The sequence below is a fragment of the Leguminivora glycinivorella genome, chromosome 11 (genome assembly GCF_023078275.1).
Source record: "Leguminivora glycinivorella isolate SPB_JAAS2020 chromosome 11, LegGlyc_1.1, whole genome shotgun sequence".
NCBI classification, from domain to species: Eukaryota; Metazoa; Arthropoda; class Insecta; order Lepidoptera; family Tortricidae; genus Leguminivora; species Leguminivora glycinivorella.
In genome coordinates this window covers 17,153,965-17,166,745 of record NC_062981.1, presented here as the reverse complement: position 1 = coordinate 17,166,745, position 12,781 = coordinate 17,153,965, and the positions used below count along the sequence as shown (strand labels likewise).

Here is a 12,781-nt window from a genome sequence, read left to right as displayed (position 1 = left end):
CAATGCCTGAGATGAACGCTTTTCTTTTGTCTGTGACGTTTATGCTATTCAGTTAACGCATTCTTGCACTAGTAAAAAATTTTTCTGTAAAAACATATTTAAAATCCGACCTGATTCAGTAGTTTTTGGTGACTAACTAAAAGATATAAAAATGCACTTGTAACTTCACAATATTTATTTCAGTATGTCTAATATTAGACGTTATCTTTGTTTGTTTATCTTCTACGTCTCTTAGTTTTGTTTCTGTCCCGGTTTACGTATTACCGCTATTTTGAAATAAAACACTTGCATATTTGGATACAGAGAAAATCCGTAAAAACTAACTTCTATTATCAATCGGCCTTCAGAATTTTGTTTCTCGCGAATGAAATTTACTACGGAATTAATTATAAGTTCCATTGATAATATTATTTTACTACCAATCATACAATAATATGTATAGGCATAATAATATTTGTGGAATGACGACAATACCCCCAAAATTTTGTCCAATCAGCACGGGAAGCATGGTCACTATTTGTAGTGCGATAGGTACGGCCTGATGTTTTATCGTCTATCGCGCGACCATGCTTCCCGTGCTGGCGTATATAAAGGATAAAACATGAGGCCGTCCCTATCGCACTATTTGTAAGTGTGTGTGATGTTATATCATTTATCGCGCAATACCGTACTTGCCTGCCAGTTCTCTAATTAATAAAGTATACATATTTACCCTTAATCAATTGTTTCATTTTTTGTATTGTCTACTTATTGAATTTTTGAATTACTTTTTGTGTAACATGATAGTTAATGCACATTGCCTTGGTTTTCTAATTATGTGCTTATTTCACTAAGTAATAAAATAAGTTTCTAATTTTCTACATAGTACTTAGTCCTAAACTTGACAAACTGTCCTCTTAACTCACAATGTCATCTTTATCACATCACTCAACCGAAACATACAATATCTTCAATTCTGGCCTCGGTCATGTCATGTAGTAACAAGATTGTGGTAAAATCCCTTGTGGAAAAAACTTGAAATGTTTAGATAAATACTATAGTAGATAGATACCTGCTTACCTAACAGGTAAGTAATCATTTGAATTCGTTCGTGATAAGTGACTATCCATCATTACCTTCATTTGGATTACGATTAGGTTTAAAACGTACCAGATTTGACAACATTAGGACGTTATCAGATTTGAGTGATTATTGTGTAATCGACAGCTAATAAATGGTGTCCATGGCCGACAAAAAACCTCCACTTTATAGCCTGCCGTAAAGCATTGACAGGTTATTCTTAAGATGCATACAATCAGGGTTCGAAAATATCCGATATTTATAGTAAATATCCAAATATCGGATATTTATGATATATATCGGATATATATCAAAGTTGATATATATCCATTTTGTATGAAAGGCATAGTATTATTTAGTTGCATTATTTATGAATACAACTTCAGATAAGGAAAATTCTACTGAAAAACATAACATTTAGTAGAAAAACAGTAACAAACACAAAAAAACTCTTTTTTAACAATGTTACGTTTTTTAAAACCATTTTTGTATTGCAATATTTATAAACAAATGATAAATATCGGATATTTATATATCATCGAACCCCGCTGGATATATATTGGATATATATATCTTGATATATATCCAGTCGTTACGCATCGTCCAACTTAAGATACGCTGAAAATACGTAACCGACCACAGCTGCCAGTAGGTAGCTGACCTAGCTAGCAGTATATCGTATGTATAACCACTCACAAATGTTTCTCCTATTCCAGCACCACTTCCCAGCAATGTCGGACCTAAAGCTAGGGCGGCATACTGTACCTCATCAGCGTCTTCTTCTTCAAGTCAGACAGCCGGATCCCCTTCGCGCACGCCATCTGGCATATCTTCGTCGCGCTGGCAGCCACGGTGCATTGCTTGGCGATACTGCGCCATCTCTTACCTAGACTTAAACAATGAAGACTGCCCTAACCTATTGATTATGACCTATTGAATCTCGAAACGGCTCTCTTTAGGCTATGTTTTTATGAACGCCAATCGACGAGGTTCAGTCAGTTCAGTGAGGGCTCAAGGAGCATTTCACGAAGTTGTTTCCGTAAGAACTCGAACTTTCTTCACATCTTGTACATTTTCGGCGCTCCTTGCCAGGGTACATTTCCTGGCGGTCCTACGCCATCTCTTCCCTGAACTTAAACAATGAAGAACTGCCCTAACCTATAGATTAACCTACCAATTGAATCTCAAAACAACTCTCTTTATAGGCTATGTTTGTATGAACGCCAATCGACGAGGTTCAGTCAACAAATAGTGACGGCCATAAGAGGATCGTCATGTTATCCAGCTACAAACGCCAATTTTTCTGGCCAGTGTTCTTGCCAACACATTCATTGCCACCTAGCCAAACGAGACCCCCGGGTCGCGGAAATGGTTGTCATATTATTCTGTAATACCTTATCTGGCGCCCCTGGGTTTTCGGCACAGAATGTGTTAGTCCGATTGCAGGATCCCTTCGCGCCTCCGGTACAGTGAGCTGCTGCAAAAATGTATGGCGAATTTATCAATTAATTAATTCATAATTTCTCCGCTCACTGTTCGTATTAACACTTAGAAACATACTCAAATTTACATTACTTTGATGATCCTTCGCCACCTCTGCTCAAAAACAATGACGACTGCCCTATTAACCTATTGAATCTCGGGTCAGCTCTCTTTAGACTATTTTAGGACGCCGTGGATTATAAGTATTAAAACGCCAATTGACAGGAGTACACTCAATGTCACATAGATCATAGACAGTATGGCACAATTGCCTTATGCCCAGTATGCCCACTCTGATCGTCACTATTTGGGCCTCTGTCACTTTTTTTTTCATAAAACATTTCGATGGAATTTTCATGACGGAATGAAATCTTTTATATCCTCCCAATGTTCCTACCATTCTATTTTGCCATTATTAGTACAAATTATTATTTTAATAAAAATACGTGCGATCACGGAATTTGCTTACTACCTACATTGTTGAGCCCAACAATTGATGACAAATATTCTTTTCCACTTAAAATTGAGAATTTTATTGAATAAAATATGGAGTTCAAACCGTTCAAATAAGAACTTATACGAGCTTTGGAAAAGTTTGTGTAAATAGAAAAATAAGTGTCCTAAAATCTTCATTAATCTTATTCTTCGCTTATTTGCGAATTTCTACTCCCCGCTCCATTCATGGACACAATGGGCCACCTTGATTGGAGCAAAAAGGCAAGCAAATCGTCAGGACAAGCCTCTCGTTGATTGGCGTATAATGCCGCCATTGAGATCTTTGTGCAGCTATCTGCGGCATTAGGGCATTGCGCAGTCGCCATTAGATATATTGAAGCGGACAAAGTGTCCATAAATATCTGAACACGCACTTTACGAGCTGGGCTACTTTTATCGGATGGAGGAATAAATGACAAAGGTCTTTAACATGTATACGATATCGGATCGGATATGTGACAACGCACTAACGCTTTGGTTATTACGTGTGCTCCAATATTTGCTGAGGCCCGTTTGCCTGCTTCGATATTTCAGATGGTGACTGTACCAACTCGTAAATTTGTATGCGATTGAAAACCTTATTGAAATAAGGTAGCATACCATATACATGTTTATGGAAGACTATCCTCTCTATTAGGTGTAGCTATGCCAATGTTCGCTATGAGCCGTACGCCTTCCTGCCTCAACGTTTTGATCTGACACCTTGGTGGTCACACGATTAAAATTACATAACTGAATAACAATAATCATTACTAATAATAATTTTATTTTACTGAAATTGGGTACATATATTACATGTTCATTCAATAAAAACTTAGTTATATTTTCGCTAGTGAAGAAATACATAAATTGGTATCCATCACTTTTTGGGTACTACATTCCTTTTCCAAAAATTTTACAGAAATATCAGAAAAATTTCGATTTTCATACAGATATTATATGGGTTTCCAAAGTTTCGTCGAGTAGTGGAGTGTGTTCAGTACTTTAACATATAGCAAATAAGCAGTTGGCGTATGACTCACAGTACCTTATCGCCGTCAACCGACGGCACATTAGGCCAAATAAACTATAAGCGATCGAATCGTCTGTATATTTTGTTAAATATTGTTAAAACATGTACTATTGTTGTAGTATTCGTAGAATCTCTGAATCTCGAGACCAATCCCTTTTATAGATGTATTGGGGTTTTTTAGAAACGTTTATACACCTTATACCTACGATCCAGTTTTTCAGTCTTTTTATACCTCAATGTGGATCCCCCTAGGTTCCTTGGTATGTGTAGGGTAGGTCTAGATGTGTGTGTATGTATCAAATATGTACCTAATCTTAAGGAGGTTCAAATCGTTATGTTATTTTATTTATTTTAAATGCTTGTATTTTTAAGGAGTTGCTCAATATTTTAAATGATTATGAGGTGTTTACTTAGTTCCCAATTGTCTTGCTTTTAAATTAGGTGATATGTTAATACTAACAGAACTTGGCTATGTTTGAGAAAAATAGTAAAAGTACGCTCTTCTGCGTTTCGGATATAAAGTATGATTTAGCCCTTCCCTTTCTTTTCTCAGAACAACATTTAATATTCTCTTTAAACAGATTCATACCAAGAAACGACTAACTTTTCTTAATAATATTTTTGCGACATTATAATACCCAGTTTGCCAGCTGGCTGTTGGGGTAACCCTAATAAGACCGGATACAGTTTCGCGTGCAGTTTTTAGTGTATTTTGGAGTCTGAACTGAACGCTTCCAGAACATCTTCGATCGTTGAAAATGAAGTCTGTTATTTGGTGTTGTATCTTTAATGAATTCCAAAATGTTCTTGGATCATTTCTTCCTAGCTACGGAAAACTTTTGAATTGTTATATAAATTTCTACTGAAATTTGAAAATGTTATGCGATATTTAGAAGAAAAACTTATTTAAGTATCTCATAAGATTCCTAAGTTATTTTTTAATCATTGGCACAATTGGCAGTTACATATGTTACTAAGAAATATGTGTATGTCGATTAACATAGGTATGCTAAGTTAAAAACAATGAAGCTTCTGTTGAGACAAGCGGGCATCTGTGCTGCCAAAGCAATGGATAATATTTAATCTTTAGCCCCAGCTTGTCCATTCAAATAGAAGCGAACTTACGTAACTCAGATGGAAGTAGAAAAAATGGCTGCGAAGTTTTTAACGTGCGCAATGGATACTAAGGGCCAGTTGCACCAACCACATTTGACAGACACATCATCGTCACTCAGCAGATTTCTATGGAACTTCTCGCTGTACAATAAAATTTAACGAACGCTTTAACGGTAAGCGCCAGACGGTTTTATGCAACCGGATCCCAGTTAGGTATGCATTTTGTATCTCTATTGATCATCGATCGCATACGCATACGCTGGCGAACCCTGTTTGTCAGTAGAAAGGCGCGAAACTCAACTATCTGGAGAGTAATCTTTTTAGCGCCTTAATTTTTTTAATATGGCGCCTTTTTTGCTGACAAATTTTGTGGCAGAGTACATTTTGGTTAATGACTTTAATTGCACAGTATACTGCCAAGTCATTGAAAATGTACGTGTTATTATTTTGGACAGTTTTACTGTACAAGCTATAAATTGTCAATGAAACAAACCCTTTTTATTTAGTCAAACCGTAAATAACGTAATTAAATTTTTTATCCTTTACTAACATACCTACGATTAATATGTACAGCGATCTCATGTTAATATATGTTACAACTTAGATAACAACCCTTAAACACTCGAAAACAATAAAACTGATGTTCACGCAACTAGATGAAAACTTGGCGAATTATATTTTCATTTATATTTTGAAGTCAAAAGGTGTCAAAGGAAAGAAAAGGCAGCGCAAATACATCCACGAAAAGTGACAAATACGAATTGGGCATATCTTTATGAATATTGTCCATAGTAATAGTTGTTTTTGGTTGAGTTGAACATCAGAGAAATGAAGATTTAAATGTAAACAGGAATCTAGATCATATTATTTGCTGCAATAAATCGCATATTGATTGAAACTGTGATTTACTTATATTGATTAAAACCGAAAAAAGTTACACATATGAAAGAAAAAGTGACCATGGCCTCTAATGCCTGAGGCTGGAATCGAACCAGCGTACTCTGCAATCGCGGCAGATGCCTATTTCCAAGCTCGGCCACCCGGGTCACAGCTGCTGAGGTCGAAATTATCTCTCATATGGAGTAATCTATACAAGGACTCGTAAATATTTTCAAACATGGAAATTCTAATTTGACTTTTTGTGTTAGTTAGAATTTACTTATATTGAATTTATTTTGTAATACAGTGCATATTTTTTATTTAATTCGATCTTTTACTTAAGAGTAATTGGCAATGTAATGTGTGAAATTAGCAATTTTGAGTAATTTATATAATAAGTTAAATTATAAGTTTAGTGCGAGTCAGCAATAGAAGTAAGAAATATTTACTAGAATGTCTACAAAATACGATAGATATGTATATAAAATATGTTTGCCATTTTACGTACGCCAATGTTTATTTTTAATTGAAATTTGTAAGAATTCTGTATGTACGTTCTTTACATACGTATAGTATTTCGGACAGAGCTCGTATTGATAGTTTAACAAAGTGTATGGGATGCTGTCCTTGCCCGTGTCATGAAACGCAAGCAGGGACAGATTAGCCTGCATAGACAATGTATCAATCGTTAACGCTCCATAGCGAACGTGCCGCAGAAGAGTGATGATAGAGACTTTTGCGTTTCGTTACGGAACCAAAACGATTAGCATCTTGCCTATGTGCCCAGGATGTTAGAATGATTATAATTGGTAGTTAATGTTTTTTTTTCTAATACCTATAGAAATTCTAGGATATTAGTGTTTGAATTCGAATGTTATAGATTGATGTGTTCATAATCTGACTGAATGCAACGTTCAGCACATGTCGACTTGTACTTCATCGTCGTTTGTAGCTCATGCCATTGAGAGTGAACCTTAATAACAACTATACGGTTTGGCAAATAGTATAAATTAAAAGGTGGCAACATCGTTTCCCGTTTCGCGTCCCGTTTCCTTACACCAAAGAGGATCGAGTATTATAGAGAGTTACTGTCAAAATAAAATGTGTAATCAGGTAATCACAGTGCATAGACTGCCATCTCTTGGCACAGGCTTAAAACTTTTTGAACCTCAGTTTTGACAATTTGGCCCATATTATTAAGCTTGATATGTGTTAAAATGTCAAATATGAATATTAGCGCCATCTAGCTGAGCGTACCCTAAAGGTGTAATGCCATGTAGGCCACCGTACCTTTTTCTACATGGTACTGAGGTACGTTTTTTTCTTAGACTTTATCTGTCTATACGGAGTTATATACTTTGATTACACTAATTGATTTGAAACCGACGATACTACGATGTTGCCACTTTAATTGTATCTAACTCTTTTTTGCCAGGCTGTGAGAGATCATTCCAGTTTGTTGTTTAAGTGAAGTTAAGATTTATTACGACACTGTTAAAAAGACCTTATACTTTGCGATATTGCTTGAAATATTAATGGAAAACTTGGACATTATTTTACCTGAAATACCTTGCAGGTATATTGAACTTTATCGTTTATATCAGATAACTGCATGAATGTAATAAATGATCAGTCGACATGTCAGATAGGTACTAATTGGAATGTTAATGCCATTTATATTTTATTATAAGTTTGCTAAATTTAAATATATATTGCCGGTTATTCAAGGTTGTAACAGGGTAATTTGGTATTATAATACGAATTACTATTAAAACTGCACAAAATTGTATGAAATGATTATACCACATATTGGTATTGGTTTACGGATTCAATGTCCTAAATTTTGTCCTAATGTTAAGTAGCGATTTTTCATAATTGAACGATTCTTCGTAATTATGTAGTGGTAGTGGGTTTATGAATTTCCTAGTTACATCGTGATGAATGTTTTGAACTGCAGTACAAGCAAGGTTAAGTTGGCAACACCGTAGTGTCGTTCCGTTTTCTCACACATGGCTATTGATTAGAAGGACGGCTCTATAATGTTGCCACTTTCACTTTCTACTCTTTTACCAGACTTTAGTATGCTATCGGTGCACATAATGTATATTCACTACAGATGGTGTTTTTACGCACTAGTGCGAGAAGTGGTTAATTTCTTATCAGGTCGAAATTTCAGAGCCATCTGTACTGAAAACGTCGTACGATACACGTGCGAAAAGGATTTTTTTTCCGCACTTGTATCGTACTTATTATACCTCCTTGCACTGCATTGCAGCTAAAAATAGTCTGGCAAAAGAGAGTAGAAATTAAAAAGCGGCAACACCGTATCTACCTACAGGTATTTAAATAAATATAAACAAAATCTACCCTCAAAAGGCTGATTTGAAAGGGATGACACTACAATACAATGTCTTATGCTATACATAGAAGGTTGTTTGTTATTCCTGCTTGCATTACATTTGAAAACAGTTCGTTCTCAAATCACTAGTTACCTAAACAGAGTGCAAATTATTGTTTAAGAATATTTATTTTATTTTCTTCCATTGTAAATAGGGGCAAATTAAAATAGACCTTACTAGTTCACCATTCATTCAACAGAACAGGTTTTTATTATTTAAGGTATACTCATGATAACTTTAAATAGTACTGGGGTTTAGATTATAACTATATTCTCCATAATTACAAGTATGTATATGAAATATTCATTAATTTTGGTTAAATCTATATTGAAATTTAAAATAAAATGTGGTTATTTAAAGATACATAATACAAATAATTTATTGATTATTATTATATTTTAGTACCGTTTGTAAATTCCAGTTTTTTAGATCCCTTCAAATTAGTTTATTTTTAAAAACGCAAGTTATGGCTCTTTATTGTAAAAAAAATGTTGTTAAGTCTTCCCAAGATATGGAATGGGATTGTTACAAACGGTTATTTATTAGTTTTATTTAATATATTATTTGAAGTTTATTACTAAAGTATTTGTACAGTCGAGTTTATAAATATCTGTACATTTTTTACCTTATTGCAATGAGTTAAGGCACACCTCGGACACTAGCGATCAAATATATGAAAAAGGCGCGTTCCTAGCACACAGTCTAAGCTCGTGTAGATGAACGCGTACTATGCTAGTATGAGTGAAATATGATAGGGTCGACTGTTCGCGTTTTTGACAGGCGGTAACTGTGAGGTAACCGAGAGGGGGTGGGTGGCACTTTCAGCGGGGAGCAGGAGTGGCCATACTGTACGATAGTACTCTTTATTATACTGTGGTTAAGGTGAAGAAATGTACACATATTTATGAACACGACTGTATGTATGTAGACTAGCCTAATTTCACATGTTACAGCAGTAAAACTCCAACTTCATTATGAACTTTGTACCCTAGTAGTGAGTATGCTGTTTATACATGTTGTGTGTATTCTGTCACATGTGAAATAGAGGGTGAAACAAGCCCCATATATTGCATTCCTTAGCCCCTTCACATAAGGTGTTTTTAGATTCAACTCTAATTATTTTCCAATAGAATCTAATAGTTTTTACTAATACAGCCATTTTAATGTTATAGAAGAAATAGTCTCCTTAATGTGAAGTGTTTGATGTATGGTATATCTAATTGTTATAGTGTAAGATGGTGCATACTCCATAGTACTTTGGATATTTCAATATTAGAAATCTCTCCCAGTGATTCTGTATGATTTCCTAACTTAGTGTAGCAAGTTATTCCGTGAATGTTACCTTTGATAACAACCAGGTATAGTTTTGTAGAGGTTTTTGGGAACTCAATAAAGTTTACAATGGTTTTAGTCTTTTATTCTTACTTGCATTGTAAAAATGTTACATAAATATGTAATGAAAATATTGTGATACTCCTAAAATTACTGAAAGCTCACGCAATAAATACCTAAATTAAGAGCATCTAGGCCTCTTACATTTTAGATACTGTTCTGATACCTAAGAGACTCAAACACTTTTCCATAATTCTGGCAGTGACTTCGCAAAGCATCAGCCTTTCATAAATGATCTTCACTATCTTTCCATCTTTGTCTTTCTCCACACAATAACATTTGTCATAAAATTCAGTGAACACAGAGGAGATCTCATACAAATACTCACAAAGTGTGTGCAAGAACAAATCATTGGATACCTTGAGGATTACCTCTGGGAATCTAAGAAGTACTTTACCAAGCTTGATCTCTGCCTCATGAGATAATTTGAAGCCAGACTTTTCCAGCTGAGCCAACAGATCCTCAGTGGAGACCTGGGCAGTGCGAGCAATAGATCTGATGCGGGTGAGAGCATACAGTAAATAGACTGCAGTGTTACCTTTGTCATCCAACATTTTGTCAAATGAAAATATGTAGTCATTCACCCTATTATGAGACAGGTCAGCATACTTGATACAGCCATATGCCACAGCCTCCTGTGCCTGCTTTAATTCCTCAGGTGTCAGTACTTTATCCCGTCCTTTTTCAACCAGCTTATCCAGAGCCCTCTTCAAGCCCTCTTCGAGGAGATCATTAAGTTTGACGGTGTCACCTGACCTGGTTTTGAACTTCTTTTTATCTTCACCCAATACAACACCACTACCTACATGCTCCAATTTCTGGCCTTCCTTTAAAATACCCGCGCGGCGAGCACATTTCTCTATGAGCACAAAATGACCATACTGACCCATATCAGTGACATATATAAACCTTTCTGCTTTTTCCTCTTCTACCCTCTGTTTTATAGTGGCCATGTCAGAAGTGTCATAAGTGAAACCACCATCAGATTTGACAATTGTTAGGGGTATTCCCTCATGATCTTCACTTCCCCACATGATTAATCTTCCCTCATCTTCTTCTAAAAGATTTTTCTGCTTTAACTCATCAATTACAACTAACATTCTGGACTGGTAGAATGATTCTCCTCGGTCAATAATTGTAACATCAAGCCGGTCATAGATTTTCTGGAACTCACGTCGAGACACCTCACAGATCAGTTTCCAAGCAGCAATGTAATCTGGCTGGCCGGACTGCAGATGAACAACACAAGTGTAAGCCCGTTTCTTAAATACTTCATCTTCATCAAACCTCTTCTTAGATTCTTTGTAAAAAGCTTGCAAATCAGAAATGGGTGGGGATTCCTTTTTAAAATTAGGGAATTTGTCTTGTAAATGAGCAATTAGCATGCCAAACTGTGTGCCCCAGTCTCCAAGGTGGTTGATGCGGAGGACATCATGGTTCAAGAACTCCAGTATCCTGGCAATACTTTCTCCAATAATAGTAGATCTCAGATGGCCCACATGCATCTCCTTGGCAATGTTTGGAGATGAGAAATCAATAACGATCTTCTGCCTCTTCACTGGTGGAGGCTTAACTCCATCTCGAAGAATATAAGTCAGAACATGCTCTGCAACCTTCTTGTTCAGATAGATGTTAAGGAACCCAGCCCCGGCTACTTCAATGCGTTCTATAATTGGTGATGTTGGAGTTTTATTTAATATATTGTTAGCAACTTCCCTTGGGTTGCTTTTTATATTTTTAGCCTTTAGCAACTGGGATATTGGCATAGCCGAATTACATTGGTAGTCTCCAAACTTTGGATTATTACCTGAGAGGGTAATTACAACTGGCGGATCTTCTAAATCAGGGTATGCGGAGGTAATAGCAATTTCGAACACGTTTTTCAGTTCATCTAGTATGCAGATGGCGCCTTCTATAGAGTTAATATCAGTGATGAGAGTGGGCCGCTTCCTAGGCTCTTTTGTGGTCGACTTGCCAGCCGCAGAGCTCTCGGCCTTTACAGCGTTCTCAAGAATAGCAAGACGATGTTTGAGTTTTTCATTTTCAGACAGAAGTTTGTCAAGCCCGGGATCTCCAATGTAACTGAGATCACCTTTACTCAGTTTTTCGATCTCTTCCTCTATTTCTTTCGTCTCTTTTTCAGCTTTACGAGTTCGCTCCTCAAGCTGTTTTACAGTTTGGTCTTCCGTGGACATTTTAATGCACTTCGAATATAATATCCAGGTTTTAAGATAAAATTCTAAGCATCAATATTGGACTGGCTACGCTATTTATAGGTTATTAGCCGCACGTTGACGTTTAACCATGATATGACAGCTACAGCTCATTTCATCGCGTCCTTGTTTTGCAAAGCGTCTAAGTAATTGGATAGAAAAGGATATACACAATGTGACCACGCAAATAAAATGAACGTGTAGCGAACGGCTGACAGAAGCGACTCGTTTAGAAATTGACAAAAAAAAAATTGGTTGTCTGTAAAGTCGGTTTACGGACGGTAGTTTAACGTGATAACGTCAAACATTACAGTAGTATAGACAGGGGCGGTCAGAGTATAGCAAAAGGGGCCCGATTCTGGGACTTTTTTCACGTTTTTTTATTTATTTATTTATTTATTAAAAATACACAAAAGTTAACAGTATTTCACCAAAGCACTTATGTGGTAATATAATTATGTACATGTTAAATTGACATAAATAAAAGCAAACACACTTAAAAGTTAAACTATGGTTATTACATTAATCACCTAAGGAGTGTAGAGTCTATGAACCTTAAGAGTTTTCTGTAAAACACACCAACACTATCAGCAAATATGTCAATATCGTCTGTCTCCAACATGATGCGGTTAAGAGCAGCTCGGGCTAAAGCGGTGCGCCGGCCGCCGCGAACAGGCGCCGCCGCCGCCGCGCCGGCACCGCGCCCGGCATGCCAACCACCACATTCGCTCTTG

The 12,781-nt window shown here is 36.3% G+C and overlaps 1 protein-coding gene across 1 annotated transcript; it reads right to left on the bottom strand.

The window, feature by feature from the left end:
- Positions 1-9,843: 9,843 nt before the first annotated feature.
- Positions 9,844-12,158, bottom strand: LOC125231288 (arginine--tRNA ligase, cytoplasmic-like). The gene has a single exon (XM_048136727.1). The coding sequence runs from the start codon at positions 12,027-12,029 to the stop codon at positions 9,975-9,977; it is 2,055 nt and encodes a 684-aa protein (XP_047992684.1). The 5' UTR covers positions 12,030-12,158; the 3' UTR covers positions 9,844-9,974.
- Between the last annotated feature and the right edge of the window lie 623 nt (positions 12,159-12,781).

Coding starts and splice junctions, on each gene's coding strand:
- LOC125231288 (XM_048136727.1), bottom strand. CDS start 12,029: ATGTCCACGGAAGACCAAACTGTAAAACAGCTTGAGGAGCGAACTCGT.